Source organism: Eptesicus fuscus, chromosome 7, assembly GCF_027574615.1.
Source record: "Eptesicus fuscus isolate TK198812 chromosome 7, DD_ASM_mEF_20220401, whole genome shotgun sequence".
Classification (NCBI taxonomy): domain Eukaryota; kingdom Metazoa; phylum Chordata; class Mammalia; order Chiroptera; family Vespertilionidae; genus Eptesicus; species Eptesicus fuscus.
Genome location: NC_072479.1, coordinates 67,655,349 through 67,673,944, shown reverse-complemented (window position 1 = coordinate 67,673,944; position 18,596 = coordinate 67,655,349). Strand labels below are relative to the sequence as shown.

At 35.9% G+C, this 18,596-nt stretch overlaps 1 protein-coding gene across 1 annotated transcript in view; it reads right to left on the bottom strand.

The window, feature by feature from the left end:
• Positions 1-18,596, bottom strand: part of ABCD2 (ATP binding cassette subfamily D member 2) — a 50,291-nt gene that overhangs the window by 13,546 nt on the left and 18,149 nt on the right. The window contains exons 6-7 of the mRNA XM_008140554.2: positions 17,255-17,400; positions 3,522-3,667 (exon numbers count right to left, since the gene is read on the bottom strand). Coding sequence (XP_008138776.2) covers positions 3,522-3,667; positions 17,255-17,400 — 292 coding nt within the window. The remainder of the gene's footprint in view (positions 1-3,521; positions 3,668-17,254; positions 17,401-18,596) is intronic.

Below are 18,596 nucleotides of genomic sequence, written 5' to 3'. Positions count from 1 at the left end.
TCATTGGGAAGTTATAAGCATTAAATAAGTTGACAATGTAAATTGCTTAATATGTTATATTCTGCATAGTAAGCACTCAATAAACCATTATGATTACGATTTCATTATCAAGGTTGGAATATTCTTAAAAACAGTTCTAGAACTTCTTGATGACTTCTAAAAAATAAAATAACCCACATTTATCATACATTTCTACTTGGATTATTGGATTTCAAACTAATCCATAATAACTTACCCAAAATTAACAGGCAGTATATATTCTGGCAGAGTGTTTTAGAACTGGAAAGGAGTTGACCATATGAAACAAAAAGACAACCTGCTTTCCATGTTTGTGGCACTTATAAATTATGATATTACAAACAACATAAAAGTAAATATAATAATACCTCTGTTATCTGCCTCATTTGCTTATTGTAAAGATCAAATGAAATAATATATGAGAAATTTCTGTGTAAAATATCAAGTACCATCATACAAAGACAAAAAACTATACTATCAATACTATAACTAGTAATAGTACCATTAGCTACTAATTCTTATGCATTTACCATGTGCTATGGTTCTAAATGCTTTATATAGTCTTATTTAATCTTTTCAGAATCCTTATAAGGTAGATATTCACAGTTGAAGATACAGATAACCGTGTTAACTAAGACTTCATTCAAGAACTTTGACTTCAAAGCTTATATGCTTAGTCACTGTACTACCCTGCTTCTTCTGACCATGGAAAAGGGCTAGAAAATAAAATCCATGCAAAATTAAACCTAGAAATAAAGTCTGAGATTTCAGTAGTTTTTCTAGGCTATCAAGTTATATGTTATCAAGTTATTTGAAAGTGTGACCATTATAAAGCAATTCTTTTTAAGCTCATATATATAACTTTTATTCCTATTCTTTCAAAAATATTTTATGCTGAAAAACCACAGTACAGAAGTTTCTATATTGTATCTCATTCTCTGTATCAGTGGTTCTCAAGCTTTCTAATGCCGCGACCCTTTAATACAGTTCCTCATGTTGTGGTGACCCCCAACCATAAAATTATTTTCGTTGCTACTTCATAACTGTAATTTTGCTACTGTTAATGAATCCTAATGTAAATATCTGTGTTTTTCGATGGTCTTAGGCTCTACAGCAGCGGTTCTCAACCTGTGGTTCGTGACCCACAGGTTGAGAACCACTAGCAGAGTCGCCTAAGACCATCGGAAAACACAGATATTTACATTATGATTCATTAAAGGGTCACGGCATTAGAAAGGTTGAGAACCACTGCTCTATATGCTGCTTGAGAGATAAAAAAATGTATTAGTAAGCCTGTGGGTCTAAAACCAAAAAAGAAGTTTCATGACAATTATCTCTCAAATTATTAATTTTAATGTAAGCCAAACTTGACAGGAAAAGATATCTGTCATAACCTTTACATATATCTAGATTGACAGTGGCCTCAGGGACACTTGTACATCCAAATATGAAAAAAGTACTGTTTTAAAGTGCCAGCAGCAGACTTAATAAAAAGCCTAGTGTGCTGCATGAAATATAACACAAGCAGAAAAGGATGTCAATAACAGAAAAGCAATAAAAGCTGTTTTTCTTTACTTGTGTGCTTATATTCCAACTAGAGGCCCAGTGCACGAAATTCATGCATGGGCTGGGGGTGTCCCTTGGCCCAGCCTGCACCCTCTCCAATCTGGAACCCCTTGGGGGATGTCTGACTGCCGGTTAGGCCCGATCCCATGATTGGGCCTAAACCAACAGTTGGACATCCCTCTCAGAATCCAGGACTGCTGGCTCCTAACCGCTTGCCTGCCTGCTTGCCTGATTGCCCCTAACTGCTTCTGCCTACCAGCCTGATCACCCCCTAACCACTCCCCTGCTGGCCTGATCGCCCCCAACTGCCCTCCCCTGCCGGCCTGATCTCACCCCCAACTGCCTTCCCCTGCTGGCCTGGTCACCCCTAACTGCCCTCTCCTGCCAGCCTGGTTGCACCCAACTGCCCTCCCCTACAGGCCTGGTTGCCCCCAACTCCCCTGCCAGCCCGATCATTCCCAACTGCCCTCCCCTGCCGGCCTGATCGTCCACAACTGCACTCCTCTGCTGGCCATCTTGTGGACACCCCTCTTTTGGTGGCCATCTTGTGATGTGAGGGTGGCCATCTTGTGGAGGCCATCTTGTGATGTTGCGTGATGCCACCTAGACTTTTATTATATAGGACTAGAGGCCTGGTGCACGAAATTTGTGCATGGGGGGTATGTGTCCCTTAGCCCAGCCTGCACCCTCTTCAATCTGGGACCCTTCGAGGGATGTCCGACTGCCTGTAGGATCGGGCCTAAATGGGCAGTCAGACATCCCTCTCACAATCCAGGACTGCTGGCTCCCAACTGCTCGCCTGCCTTCCTGATTGCCCCTAACCGCTTCTGCCTGCCAGCCTGATCACCCCCCAACCACTCCCCTGCCAGCCTGATTGATGCCTAACTGCTCCCCTGCCAGCCTGTTTGGCCCTAACTGCCCTCCCCTGAAGGCCTGGTCACCCCTAACTGCCCTCCCCTGAAGGCCTGGTCCCCTCTAACTGCCCTCCCCTGCAGGCCTGTTCCCCCCCAACTGCTCTCCTCTGCCGGCCTGGTCACCCCTAACTGCCCGCCCCTGCAGGCTTGATCGCCCCCAACTGCCCTCCCTTGCAGGCCTGGTCCCTCCCCAACTGCCCTCCCCTGCTGGCCATCTTGTGGTGGCCATCTTGTGTCCACATGGGGGTAGCCATCTTTGACCACATGGGGGCAGCCATCTTGTGTGTTGGAGTGATGGCCAATTTGCATATTACTCTTTTATTAGATAGGATAGAGGCCTGGTGCATGGGTGGGAGCCAGTTGGTTTGCCCTGAAGGGTGTCCCAGATAAGGGTGGGGGTTCCCTTGGGGCGTGGGGCAGCCTGGACGAGGGGCCTGTGGTGGTTTGTAGGCTGGCCACACCCCCCGGCGACCCAAGCAGAGGCCCTGGTATCTGGGATTTATTTATCTTCTATAATTGAAACTTTGTAGCCTTGAGTGGAGCCAAGCCTCCTGCTCACTCTGTGGCTGCAGCCATTTTTGTTGGGGTTTATTTATCTTCTATAATTGAAACTTTGTAGCCTTTAGCAGAGGCTAAGGCAGGCCAGGGCTGTGGAAGCTTGGCTTCCTCCATCGCCAGGGGAAACTCAAGCCTCCTGCTCTCTCCAGCGCCATGGCTGCCGCCATTTTTGCTGGGATTTATTTATCTTCTATAATTGAAACTTTGTAGCCTTGAGTGGAGGCCTGGGCCGCCCAGGGTGTGTGGAAAGCTTGGCTTCCTCCACTGCTGGGGAAACCCAAGCCTCCTGCTCGCTCCATGGCTGCAGCCATCTTGGTTGGGTGTAGCGGAGTGATGGTTAATTTGCATATTACTCTTTTATTAAATAGGATAATAGCATATATTCAAATTAAACCACAGACAATTTACCCATTTATTTTTAAAAACAAAGTTAAGTACATTAAACAAAAGAATGACAGAGCTTACCTCCTTCTCTTTGAACGATGTGATAGAGGTGGACATTGTGTAAGATACATTCCAGGTCATGGTCTGTGTAGCCTTTATCACGCATGTCATCCACTGAATCAGGATAGATGACTTGATCCCGAAGACTTCCAAGAGACATGTATGGCCTATGAAACACCAAGCACACAAGAATCGTAGTACAACGTCATTTCAGTTTACTCAGTGGACATCCTGGTGGTCTGAAAACACCATTGAAGACTTTACATACCACATTTCTAGGGTTGTATTTGTTGCCTAGTGATGAGTATTCTTCTCTCGGGCATGGCAGGATAATACACTGCTATGTTCATGTAAAGATTTACTGAAACATAGCCACAAATAAAGTTCTATTTCAAATCTAACAAGAGATAGTTGGATAGTTTCAGCAGCAGAAACACATGCTTGTTTTGCTATATTTTATAAATGTTGCTTCTGTATTTCATCAAATATTATTTAGGTTAACTATTATAAAATTTAAGATTTTGACCCAGCAATGTGAACAAACAAAACTTTTCTTTAAAAAATGGCATTCAAAATAAGAGAAATGCAAATTAAAACTACCCTGAGTTATGTACTTGTACTTATCAGATTGGCAGAGTTTCAAAAGCCTGGCAACTCATTCCAACCTCTGGAGAAATAGGTGCACTCATACAGTGGTGAAGGTGTGAAATGGTACAACCCTTTGCAGGGAATTTGGCAAACCAACGTATCACTTGGCTTTTGATTCACTTCTAAGAATTTACTCTAAAGATATACTTCCAAAAACACCAACAGTAACAAAAAAAAAGTGCATACTGTTATCCATTCAGATTATTTGTAACTGCAAAATATTGAAAACAACTGAAATGCTCACAGAAAGGAGACTGGCTGAGTAAACTATAATACCTGCCTCTTGTAGCTATAAAACAGGATGTGGAAACCTTTGGAAATTGATAGAATAATTTCCATAAGTTATTGTGAAGTTCAAAAAAAAAAAAAAGCACAAAAGTAGATGTATAGCAGGTATTGTCAACAGTACCATTATGAATATACTGAACTACATATTTCTTTGTTGTTGAGGGCTATCCCATGTTTTGTAGGATGTTTAGCAGCATACCTGGTCTCTATCCATTAGTCACTAGTAGCATCCACTACAGTAATGATAAAAAAAATTCTTCAGATATTGCTCCCTGGGGGGACAGAACCATCCCCATTTGAGAACCACTGATCTATACATTCATCCCCTGGTATCTGTGGGGGGTGGGGGAGGGGGGTTGGTTGGTTCCAGGACCCCTTGTGGATACCAAAATCCTCAGATGCATAAATCCCTTATGTAAAATGGAGTATTTGCATATAACCTACAAACATCCTCCTATATACCTTAAATCATCTCCAGAATACTTGTAATTTCTGATACAATGTAAATTCTATGTAAATAGTTGTTACACTATTGTTTTCCTTGTAATTATAAGGAAAAAAGTCTGTACATGTTCAGTACAGACAAGCATAATGACATACAATACCCATGAGCAACAACATAACACTTATAAATGTTTTTGATCCATGGTTGGTTGAATCTGCAGATGTGGAACCTGCAGGTACAGGTGGCTGACTGTAATATACGACCTTTATGTACAATAAAAGAAAATTAAGAAAATACATATTGTATGCGTATATGCATAACCTGTGGACATAGATAATGGGGTGGTGAGGGCCTGGGGGGAGGTGGGGGCGATGGGAGAGGGCTTGAAGAGGTTAATGGAGGGAAAAGGAGGACCTATGTAATACTTTCAACAATAAAGATTAAAAAAATAAAATACATATTTATCCGCTTATTTTCACAAGGGGAAACACAAGAAGGGTTTGCTTATATTTACAAGAGGAAACACAGTAAACCAGAAACTAATGAAACTGATTACCTACTGGAGATGGGAGGACCAGGTCAGACTGGGTTTTTGGAAGAGTGACCTAAGAATCCTTTCCACATAATTTTTACTTTTAGACTGGAAACAGTCCAAGTGCCCATCAGTAGACGGGTAGATAAATATGCTGTGGTACACTTATACCATGAAATACTATGCAGCAGTAAAAATAAAGGATCTCTTACCCTTTGAGACAGCATGGAGGCACCTGGAGAGTATTATGCTAAGTGAAATAAACCAGTCAGAGAAAGACAAGTATCACATGATCTCACGCATATGTGGAATCAAACAGATCCAGAGACATAGAAGCATAGAACAGAAGGCAGAATCTCAGAGAGGAGGCAGAGGGAGGGTGGGTGGTTGGGAAGTGATCAACCAAAGAACTTGTATGCATGCATGCATAGTCCATGGACACAGACAATAGGGTGGTGAAGGCCTGGGGAAGGGGTTGGGGGCAGGCTAGAAGGGCCAATGGGGGAATCAAAGGGACAAATATAATACTTTCAATAATAAATATTTTTTTAGAAAAAGAAAAGGCTGATGAAATTATACAAAAATCTATATATATAAAAGCCTAAGTGACCGGCTGACTGGCTGACAGGCTGGTAGCTATGATGCACACTGACCACCAGGGGGCAGACGCTCAACACATGAGCAGAAACCACAAGCATGGAAACAAGGAACAGACTGATGAATCTCATAGAGAAGCGGGGAGAAGGAGGGCGGGAAGAGATTAACCAAAGATCTTACATGCAGACTAGAGGCCTGGTGCATAGATTTGTGCACTGGTGGGGGTCCCTTGGCCTGGCCTGTGGGGATTGGGCCGAAACTGGCTCTCCAATATCCCCTGAGGGGTCCCAGATTTTGAATCCATGCACCAGGCCTCTGGTATTTTATAAAATTATATATTCATTAAAGATAACAAATATTGCTTTTTTAAAGTGCCATTTTCTCTCAATCATTGTTTTATATCATGTAAAATGGTAAAAACAGTACATCATCTATGTGTTTAATGAGGTAAATAGAAACTAAGTGTACTCTAATAGGTTTTGTTAATATATTTATTTGAAAATATTATTATGAAGTTAAAGTTAACACAGAATCCTCTAGAAAGGCTATGTCAAGAAAATGTGGTATGATGTTGAATCTATCTTGAAAGCACAAGGGAATGGAGGACCCTATATCAAATGTTTATATGATTAGTTGCCTGTAATCCTTTTTTCCAACTCAAAAGCCTGGAATGTAACATGTTAAACTAGCTCAAGTTTCTCTAGTCCTACCTAAGTTATACATAATTAAAGTACCCTGTACTAAACTTTCCTTTCTAGATATATAGACCTATTCAAATTATCTTCTAATTATTTCAGGTAGATCAATGATCATATCAGAATGTTATTAGCTTACTTGCTCTGGCCCATCAGGAAGAGAATCATGCAACATACAAAGTATAAGCAACAACAAAAAATTAGATTGCTTATAATTAGTAGCTATCAACAGAGAAACTCTAACTACTTTTAATTTACTTTCTCTAAGTAAAATTCAGAATCACCTCTATTTGTTGTGAAAAAAACACTGGAGTAAACCCATAGGTATCACATTATAACAAATAATTGTTATTATTTAAACAGCTATCATAGTTGTTTTTCTATGTGATCTAAAATTCTTTCAAATGCATGTATAATTAAAGCTGTTCATTGTAACAGTAAAGTTAAAATAAAAATGTCTGAGATCAATTCCATTCCCAGTGATTACGGCTTTTTATAGTTATTATATTACAAGTGTCTCAAGGTACTTTTGCAATTGGTTTTATATTCCCCAACTTTTTGTCCACTTAAATATAGACAATTTATGGTTGTTTTGTAAAATGTACTGACATTTATTAGGGTTTGTAATTGTATGTTTTAAATTATTCTCTATTTTTCTAATTAATAGGGACAAAGGTAGAAAGAAGGAAAAAGCATACAGAAATGTTAACTCTGTGCTTGGAGACTCTGGAATCATTACCCAAAATGCTAAATATTTCATAGTCATCTAGATTTTAATTCTGAACAATACTGATAAAAGTTTCACTGCAATTTAAATATATTTAAGCATTTGCAAAGTTTAAGAATAAGGCACTATGCTGCCATAGTAATAAGAAGTTAGCAATCTGAGAGCCATAAAATCTAGCTATTAATAATTCATATAAATGTACATGCTAGAACCGATCTGTCATCAAATTTTTTTCATGAACAGCAAAAATAAGATTTGAGTGCTCAATTCATGAGTAATTTCTAATATTCTTAAAATAAGTAAGTAGCAAAAAGAATAAATACTCAACTGAAAATAGAGATAGTTACTTATTACTGAAATTATATTTTTAGGGTAAGGTATTTTTAGGCACCAGAGCAGAAATGTGTACTTCCTCTTAGGACAGGGACTGTGTTCATTTCCAACTAATAAAAATAATATTAGTGGAATTATCAAAGTATCAGTAAGCTAATGAGAATACAAATTAAAAGTCAACTTTGTTAAGAATATTTATCATTATATTAGGTTACTGTATAAAAATTCTGATATTTTGATTTTTAAAAATTACCAATTCCACATGGCTTACCCTAATAATTGATTCATGAAATGAGAAAAAACTTTTAGATGCAATGGAAGATTTTTTCCATTACTATTTAAAAAAATTAGCCCATAGAAGAGTTACATATGAAAAAAGGGCAACATTTTCCAAACAATAGAAATCTATAGAAAATCATGTTTACGTTTATAGATCCCTTTAAGAGATTTTTAAGAATGACTGTTAACAATTACTACACAGGATGTACCGAAATGTATAAATTACAATTCTATCAGACAATTGTCCAAAGATATTTATGCAAAGTTTACTTCTTTGAGTCTAATGGTATAAAGCAAAGAAGTAGAAGTGAATTTGCTACAGCAATACTACTGAAACTTTTTATAGCTGAAAAGTTTTTTAAAAAGAGACATGCAGATGCCCTTTCTAACTTATATTCTATAAAAATCTGTTCAACAGTGACTCCCACATAACATAGGCAATCTGTTCCAGTAATAACTCCCACTCTCGAAGCCCAGATTTGTCTAATTTTGGGACAAGTGACACCAGTGTCTGTGTAACCTATTAGGTATGGGGCTCCACAAGTAGGCCTGGATTAAGCCCCATATCACATTCTTCTTTTATTCCAGTGGCCTTTTCAGACCAACATTCCACTCAGGCAATGGCCCTGCTGGCCTGAATCCTACTTGTTCTGCAGAGGACCTCTCTATCTGTGTTCTGGCACCTAGAGATTCATTAAGAAGCAATAAGTCCCCAAAAGCTAGAGATCCAGGGGAAAACAGTGATCGAGATATTTAAACTAGCATTCCTCCACATTTTTACTTAGACCAATTCTTTATTCTTTAACCTGATATCTAAGGCAAAAGAAGAAGAGCGTGGAGAAAGGAGGCAAATTAGGTCTTCTAACTTTCCTCTGATCTCATGTGCTTCCTGGTTCTTTAACAGTCATTATCCGGTTTTACATTTGGGGTGGATTAAACATGTTGTTACATAACACAGGTCTCCTATCCTTTAAAGAGACAATCCTGGATTTGGAAAGCATTCATACAGACACAATTCAAAAGGAAGCTTGGGTTTTAAGATATCTACAAAGCTCATTTGCCACAGGTACATCTTGCATGCTGTGCGGTTGTGCCAATGTTGGTATTATTGGTGTTACTTGAGAGTTCTGTCCATTCTGCTGAATTTCCTATAACAAAACATAGTCTTTGCTCTGTTGCAAAGACAATCTCTTCTTTTGGCAACATACAGGGTAAATCATGATTTTTTTTTTATACCTAATATTTCATAAAATTAAGATTTGCCTGTTTTATAAGGTCTGCTTTACAATTAAGGGAATATTTTTTGAGAAATTATTTAAAATTTTATAAAGAAATGGGTTTTAGAAGAATAAGAAAGAATAAAGAACATATTCAAATTTGAAAGTGATTTGAACATAGTTTAATTTAAAGGAATTTCACTTTTATACAAGAATTTAGCTTCTTTCACATTAACATAAATGAATGAAAGCCAAGTACCTATACTAAACTTTAGGCTAAAATTGGCTTAGATTGCCTGCACCCTCAGCATTAAAAGGATGCTGCTTTCAAACAATAGCTTGATATTAGTGCATTGTAAGCATACCAAGCAAACAACCTTAGCTGGTGATATTCACTTGCAAGGTCAGGCAAGAGAATAGGAATTTTTCGGAGATTGTGTCCCTTGCTGCAGGCAAGACAAAGTGACATTAGAGTCAGACATACCCAAGTTAAAATATTCGTTCCAACATTTATCAGCTGGATGGCACCTAGAGATTCAACCTCTCCAAGTTTTCCCATCTCAACACCAACCTTACGGGTTATCATACAGATAAAAAATTGAAACATATAATATGTATAAAATAGTGACTAGCACACAATAGTTGCTTGACACATTGTAAATTAAATTAAAAAATAGGCCAGAGATGTTCAGCCCTTGCTCAAGATGCCCTAGAATCTATCAATTACCTCAGGAGGCCATAAGAATATTAATTCAGTTTATTTTTTAAATATATAGGCTACATCATTAAAAAAAAAACATGGATTAGATACTGGCACTTTTAAAAGCTAAGATTTCATGTCATAAACTCTTTTTACTAAGAAAAACAGTTGAAGTAAATAGAAATTTTTGAAAGTAATGTACATTATAAAAGGTGATAGTTTGTTATTCCCCATATGTTTGGGAAATACAGTGCTAGAGAGGCTCTAATGATTATGATTGATAAAATATTTAAGGTCAAATAGTGTTTTTTTTTTAAATCACAGGTAGGTTTTTTAATATTATTATTTTATTAATTTGAAAATAAGAGGTGGTGAGTACAGAGGGCTTGTATCCAAAGATTTGGTAAAGAATAACCCTGGTTCTGAACTGCTGTGTAACTCTAAGTATTAAAATCTCTAATTCCTTTAAACTCCAATTTAATTATTTAAAATATTCTATTTAGATTACTTATGCAGAGCATAATCAATATGGGAACAGAATTACATGATGGGTTGGTGCCCAACTGAAGGCTTTCTGAGAAGAGATATATGATGTATGAAGATGATCCTCTGGAGGATTTAGAAAAAAAGGGGGGGCAGTAAAAGGGAACCCTAGACTCTGCTACCTTTTGTGAGTAAACACCTGTTATCTTCTGTCTTTCTTCCCTCTATCCCTTCCATTCTCCCTCTATCACTTCCTCCTTTTCTTCCTCTCTCCTGCCTTCCCTCTCTCTCTTACACTCTCTGTCCCCCCAACCACTAACAAATGTTTCATTTTCTCATTTTGGTGAGTGTTAGAATAATAATATTTTGATAGCAGGTGAACAAAATGACTCAATAAAAGATTGGGCTTTTGAGGTTTTCACAACTGAAGACAGAGACATACTAGGGAATTACTAAGTGACTAATGAGCCATAAATTAGTGGAGACTTAAGACTTAAGAGAAGATCATAAGTCTACCCTTAGGTAGTTGAAAAGTCAGAGAAAGTGCACCAAGAATTAACAAAAGAAATCCAAGATCTGTATCCATGTGGAAGACTTTTCCTGAGGCCAGTAGGGAATAATGAGTTTTGATCATCAGTTTCAAGAGTACAGTCACATTGCTTAGGAAATTCAGTCTCAAACAGCCTGAAATTGCAAAAATATTTCTTAAAGTGCAATCTGAGCAAGACTAAGAATTTTACCATAGATTTAGAGCAGCTAAATCTATTTTTCAGATGAAATATTTCTTTGTTCAAACTTATGAACTATTCCAGTAATTGTCATATGCAACCATTAATGAAGATGAGATGAGGAAAAATAAAACTGTTTTGAAACTAATTCATTTACCACAAATTTTTAATTGTATTCTTGAACTATGGCCCAGATTTCTTCTATCTGGCTCTCATTATTAACATTGCTAAAATGATTTCATAATTTCTTAGGAATTCAGGTTTCCCAGTTTTTAAACTGAACCATTCTCTAGAGATATGGTAAAATAAATAAATAAATAAGTGGCCTAATATGCTTAATTAGAGTATTTTCCCCTTAGTTTACTTTTTTCTTCTGTGCAGTGCATGACATTACTAGAAATCCACTTTAACAAATCCCACTTTTACTTGATGAAAATAACATTTAATGTATATTTAATTACTGCATAAAGGGATCTATTTCTACAAGGAAGTCTTTCAATCACAAAAAGGAAAAATCAGGTTTTTTTAAAAAATAAAAGACTGTTTATGACTTATGAAGTTTATTATGTAGGTACATAGACTCAATTCTATGTTCAATTTATAGGTTTTTTTTTGCCAACCTAGTATTTAAATAATATTTCACTCTATCAATTAATGCAATAAAATATCAGATAATATTCATTAATGAGAATATCCTAAGTTGAAATCTTTAATATTAGATACTGACAAATATTTTGAAATAGGTTGTAGCAGCTTCCTTTTAAATAATAAAAACTTATAAGATTATTTTCAAATTTACTTAAAAAATTCAGCAGCTTTTGGAATATGAAAATTAATGCTACATTTAGACACTTAGTTTACATGTACATTTAAATAAATTCTATGCTTTTCTGCAAGATACAAGATTCTAAACATAAGCACACGTTGTCATGTTTCCAAAGCTATATAATCAAGATAAAATGACTTTTAACAGTAATTTTAAGAAACATTGTTAGTCTTCAAAAATACGTTTCATTCTTATTTTTCTCCTTAACTAAGTTGCAGTTGACCTTTTGCTTAGGCAAGAGTAAATTTCATAACTAAGTAAAATTTCCCTGTGATTTATGTCTGTTGCAAAATAACAGTTAGGTTTCTCTGAGGGCAAAGGCTGGATTTATGCACTTTCTTACGACCCCGACCCCCATTTAAACAATTGTAGTAAAATACATATAACATAAAATTTGCATCTTAACCATTTTAAGTGTACAGTTCAGTGGTATTTTTCTTTATTTTTCCAATTTTACTAAGATCAAATTGACATATAACATTATATAAATTTAAGACGTACAACATGTTGATTGGATACACATATATAGCAAAATGGTACCACCTAATGTTACCTGACATCTCTATCACCTCACATGATTACCATTTCTTTTTTGTGGTAAGAACATGAAGATATACTTGCTTAATAACTTCCACATATATGTCATTGTTAACTATAATCATAATGCTGTGCACTATATTTCCAGAACTTATATATCTTTTAACTCTTGATCAACATCTCCCCCTACCCCCACTCTCCAGACCCTAGTATTAACGTTTCAGTTCTCTGTTTCTACAAGTTTGCTTTTTTTAGATTACACATATATTAGTAAGTGATATCACACCGTATTTGTTTTTGTCTGACTTATTCTGCCTAGCACAATGTCCTCCAATTTCAATCATGTTGTCTCAAATGGCAGGATTTCCTTCTTTCTCATGGCTGAAGAATATTCCACTATACATATTAATGTGAGTTATATGACTTTTTTATTTTTTTTGGATATTAAACCACTATCAGACATAAGATTTGCAAATATTTTCTCCCATTCTGTGGGTTACTGTTTCTTTTATTTTTATTTTTATTGCCTCGTTAGCTGCACAGAAGCTTTTCAGTTTGATGTAGCCCCACTTACTGATTTTTGTTTGTGTTGCTTTGCTTTTGGTATCATATTCAAAAAATAATTGCCCAGACCAATGCCAAGGAGTTTATTTCCTATGTTTTCTTCTAAGAGTTTTATGGTTTCAGGTCTCACATTCAAGTGTAATCAATTTGAGTTCATTCTTAATAGTGGTATAAGATAGGGGAACAATTTCGTTTTTCTTTATGTGGTTGCCCAGTTTTCCCAGCATCATTTATTGAAGAGACTATCTTTTCTTAATTAAGTAGACTTGGCTCCCTTGTTAAATATTAACTGACAGGTGTTTATTTCTGGGCCCTCAATTCTGTTCCATTAGTCTATGTCTATTTTTTATTCCAGACTATACTGTTTTGATGACTATAAGTTTATAGTATAGTTTGAAATCAGGAAGAGTGATGTCTCTGGACTTGTTCTTCTTTCTCATGATTGCTTTTACTATTCAGGTCTTTGGTAGCTTCACACAAATTTTAGTTTTGTCTTTTATATTTCTGTCAACAATGACATTAGAATTGCACAGAATCTATAAATGGCTTTGGGTAGCATGGATATTTTAACAATATTCTTCCAATCCATGAAAATGGGATATCTTTCCATTTGTTAGTTTCTTTCATTAACGTCTAATAGTTTTCAATGTATAGACCTTCCACCTCCTTAGTTAAATTTATGATGAACTTTGGTTTTTTGATGTTAATGTAAATAGGACTGTTTTCTTTATTTCCTTTTCAGATAGTTTGTTGCTTGTGTATAGAAACACAATTGATTTCTGTATATTGATTTTGTATCCTAGAACTTACTAAATTTGTTCTAAATGTTTTTGGTAGAGGCTTTAAAATTTTTTATATGTAAGATCATGCCATCTGCAAACAAAGACAATTTTACTTCTTTCCTTCTGATTTGGATGTCTTTTATTTCTTTACTAGAGGCCCGTTTCAGGAAGATTCCTGCAAGAACAGGGCTTCCGGCAGGCTTCCCTCCTGCCACCGCCACTTCTCCGGCTGCCCTGCGCTTTCCCTGCGCCTCTGCCCCCCACCCCCCATGCCACGCTTTTCCTCCCACTGCCCCCGCCTCCCCACCCTCCGCACTTTCCCTCCCGCAGCCGCCGCCCCCCTATGCTTTCCCTCCCACCGCCATCGGTGCCCCGCACTTTCCCTCCCGCCACCACTCCGCACTTTTCCGCCGCCTGCTGCCAGTGCCCGCCGCTGCTGCCGCCCGCCTCCACCCCCCACCACCGCACGCCGCCTGCCCTGCCCGTGCTTTCCCTCCTGCAGCCACTTTGCTTTCTGCTTTCCCTCCCTCTTCCTTCTATGTTGTCTTCAGTCTTCACTCCTCCCACCCTCAGTGTATGCAAATTAACCGTCATCTTTGTTGGGTTAATTTGCATACTTGCTCTGATTGGCTGTGGGCATAGCGAAGGTACAGTCAATTAGCATTTTCTCTTTTATTAGTGTAGATCTTGCATGATCACTCCAGTTAGGACTTCCAGTGCTATGTTGAATAAGACTGTGAGAGTAGGCATCCTTGTCTTATTCCTATCTTTCAACCGTGCACTATTGAGTATTATATTAGCTGTGGGTTTGTGGCATATGACTTTTATTATATCCAGGTATATTCTTTCTATACCCACTTTTTTGAGAGTTTTTATCATGAAAACATGTTGTATTTTTTCAAATGCTTTTTCTTGTGAAGAATGTGTATTCTGCTGCTATTGGATGAAACGTCTGTAAATGTCTGTTAGGTCCATTCTGTCTAAAGTGTGGTTCAAGTCCAATGTTTCCTTGTTGATTTTCTGTTGGGACGATGTATCCAATGTTGAAAGTGGGGTACTGAAGCCCCCAATGATCTTTCTTCAGGTCTGTTAGTATTTGCTTAATATATTAAAGTGTTTTGATATTGGGTCCATATATATCACAATTATTATATATTCTGGATGAATTGATCCCATTATCATTATATAATTACTTTTTGTCTCTTGTTACCATATTTGGCTTAAAGTCTATTTTGTCTAAGAATAGCTTTCCTTGCTCTCCTTTGGTTTCTATTTGCATAGAATATCTTTTTGGATCCCTTCCCTTTCAGTCTATGTTTGTCCTTTAGGCTGAAGTGAACCTCTTGTAGGTAGTATATAATTGTGTTTTTTTTTTTTTTTTAAATCCATCCAGCCACCCTATGCCTTTTGTTAGAGAATTCAGTCCATTTACATTTAGAGTAATTATTAGAGTTAAGGAATTATTAATCCCATTTATTGTTTTCTGGCTATTTTGTAGTTCTCTTGTTCCTTTCTTCCTCTTTGTAGCCTTGTTTTGTGAATTGGTGATTTTCTGTAGTGGTATGTGTTGATTCCCTTCTCTTGATCTATTGTGAATCTACTACATGCTTTTGATTTATGATTCCGATGAGGCTTGTATAAAACATCTTATAACAGTCTGTTTTACAATAACTTAATTGTTGTTGCATACAAACACCTCTACCATTTTACTCTCCCCCTTTTATGTTTTTAATGTGGCAATTACTTCTTTTTATATTTTGTATTCATTAACAAATTATATTCATTATGGTTATTTTTAATACTCTTGTTCTTTAACCCCCCCCCCCCATATTACAGTATTCTGAATTTGACTATATGTTTACCTTTATCAGTATGTTGTATATTTTCATGTTACTGATTGGCATCCTTTCATTTCAGTTTGAAGAACTTGTAGTGTTTCTTGTAAGGCAGGCTTAGTGAACAAATTCCCTCAGCTTTTGTATGGGAAAGTCTTTATTTCTCCTTCAGTTCTGAAGGATGACTTTTGTGGATTATGTACTTTCCCATGTCTTTGACTGTCTTATATTGCTTAGGACACAGCTATATTTGAGAACTGTATCCTTCAATTTACATATGAAATTTAAAATAGCTAAAAACATAAGATTTATGTACATAATTTTATTAAGAAAGTAGAATTCTATAGTGTAACAATATTTTACTCAAATAAAAAATTAAAATCAGTTTACTTAACACATTAATGTCTGAAACTTAAACTTTGGGGGTATAATTTAGCTTTCTGCTTCAGAAGGTTTCCCAAAGGACTTTAAGGTACAGACAAAAAGAGAATATGATTCTGGTGTCACAAGATGGTCATTTATTTTCTGTTAAACATGAGTATCCATGATATTGTTTATACTCAATATTTTCTTACTGCCAATGCAGTTCTTCATTTTCTTACATGTCAGGTAGCTTCCTGCTACTACCATAGATCTTACTTTAAATAAAAAGTTCCACAAAACCTCATCTGCCTAACTATAACATATGGTCTAAAATTTAGACCCGTGGGCAGGATGGTACAAATGCTTTCTGACAAAGGAAAAGGAGCAAAGGAGACATGGGATAGCACCATACATCATGTAACATTTATATTTTCTCTGGTACTATACCCTAGGTGCTCTATTGGCTTCCACACAATAGTCCTCTTGATATAATAAGAGTACTCTGTGTTATCTACCTAACCCAGGGTGAGGATAGAAGGAAAAATTACTGGGTCAGATGAGTATAAAGTATATCTCTTCTTCAGATTTCATTTGCTCTTATTCCCAATGAATGATGCAAATTTGCAAGTATAACTTTATGTTTAGATATTTTTAAATTTTTTATGAAGATGACTAAAGACTTCAGAAGAAATCATGTTCCTTTTTAATATTTCTATGCTTACTTTGCATATTTTCAAATCATTAATTAATCACATAGCATAAATGTAACAAAAACTATTTTATAGAGGCTCTTTAAACATAACTGAACAATTTTAGAACATATGAATGAAAGCAGCTTGATGAAAAGATTAGTATAATATCCAAGTGTTATTTTTTCTGTGAGAAGAGATAATCTGACATCTAAGGTATTCTAATTATTCTTTGGACTAGCCTGCTATTCCTTGACATTAACATCTATAGTCTTTGAATGTTCATTATATCCAGTCACATGTTAAAGTGAACAGAAGTGATATTGTCCTGAAAGTGGTATTGTCCCTTTTAGAATTGAAGTTTTATTTCCTTAATAGCTTCTCTAGTGAAACATGCTTAAAGATTATAAACTGAAGAGCCCAAGGAATCAAGAGAATTAAAAAGTAAAGAAAATTATTTCTTGTAATATAAAAAATTTTACCTACCTTTGTGGAATATAGAACATATGTTGGGGAGGTGGCTTATAGAGGATTCCCTTGTACACAGGCCAGAGCCCACTTAAAATTCTGAAGAGAGAACTCTTCCCACAACCATTGGGACCAGTTATCAAAAGATGCATTCCTTCTTGTACCTAAAGTAAGAAATAAAATTACAAACTGCAAAATAATAATTTTTTTGGCAGCATTTAAAAGTTACTTATTTAAAACAAACTTTCAAACACATGATAACCTAGGATGGGCAAGGAATCAAAGAAAAATAAATCAGAATCAACAGTCTCAAATTTGGCTTTAATTATGCTCTGAACTAAAAGTATCATAAATTAATGAATCTCAAAGACAATGAATCTGCTTGAACAGAGCATTTGGCTTTCCAAAACTTTAATTGGGTCCTTGTAATCAGATACTATACACATATGTAGAAACATAACCACATGGAAAATAAGTCACTGTTAAAATTTAAATTAAAATATATTCAATTTCATTTTATTTATATTAATATTTATTTAACTTTATATTGAATGAAAATACAACTTCACTGTATTTGTCAGTTGGAGTTATTAGTTATAAAGCACAGTTATTCTAAGAGCTAGCTGGGTTGTTTAATTTTGTACTTCAGCAGTCTGAAATGTTACAGAAATCACAAAAGCTCATAATCAGAGAGATAAATTTATTCCAGTTCTGCTTTATTCACAGACAAAAAAATATATTTACTAAACCAAGACAGAAGAAAACAAGAGGGTTGTAATTTAGTCTTATGTCTAGGGATACATTAAAACATATATATGTGTGTGTGTGTATGTGTGTGTGTGTGTGTGTGTGTGTGTGTGTGTGTGTATATATGTATACACAGTTATATAGGTATAAAAATAAAACAAAAGTTATTTATCCATTATCGATCGGACATTTCTCTTTAGAATCTTTCATCTTATTTACCATTTAAATTTAAACATTTAAATATCATGAGTTGCCTTTCTACTCAGTAGGATTGGGAAGTTGTCTTAGTGTGGTATTTAAAGTGTATTGTGAAGAACAAGGAAAAGAAACACTATTTAAAAATTTCATCTACTTCCAAGAACAATATAATTAGTGATTTAAAAGTGAATATAGTATGAAATTAAGAGAGAAAGGAACTACAGTATGTGTGTAGATATATCTTTGTATAGTATGGATACAAATATCTAAGTATCAATGATGTAGAATACATCACATTAAAAACTCAAATATGAAAGAGCATTATATAACTTGCATTATGTCAGTATAAGGGACCAACCAGTTCAATGTCTATCCTTGACTCATTTGCTGTGTATACCATAAGCTGAAATCTTTT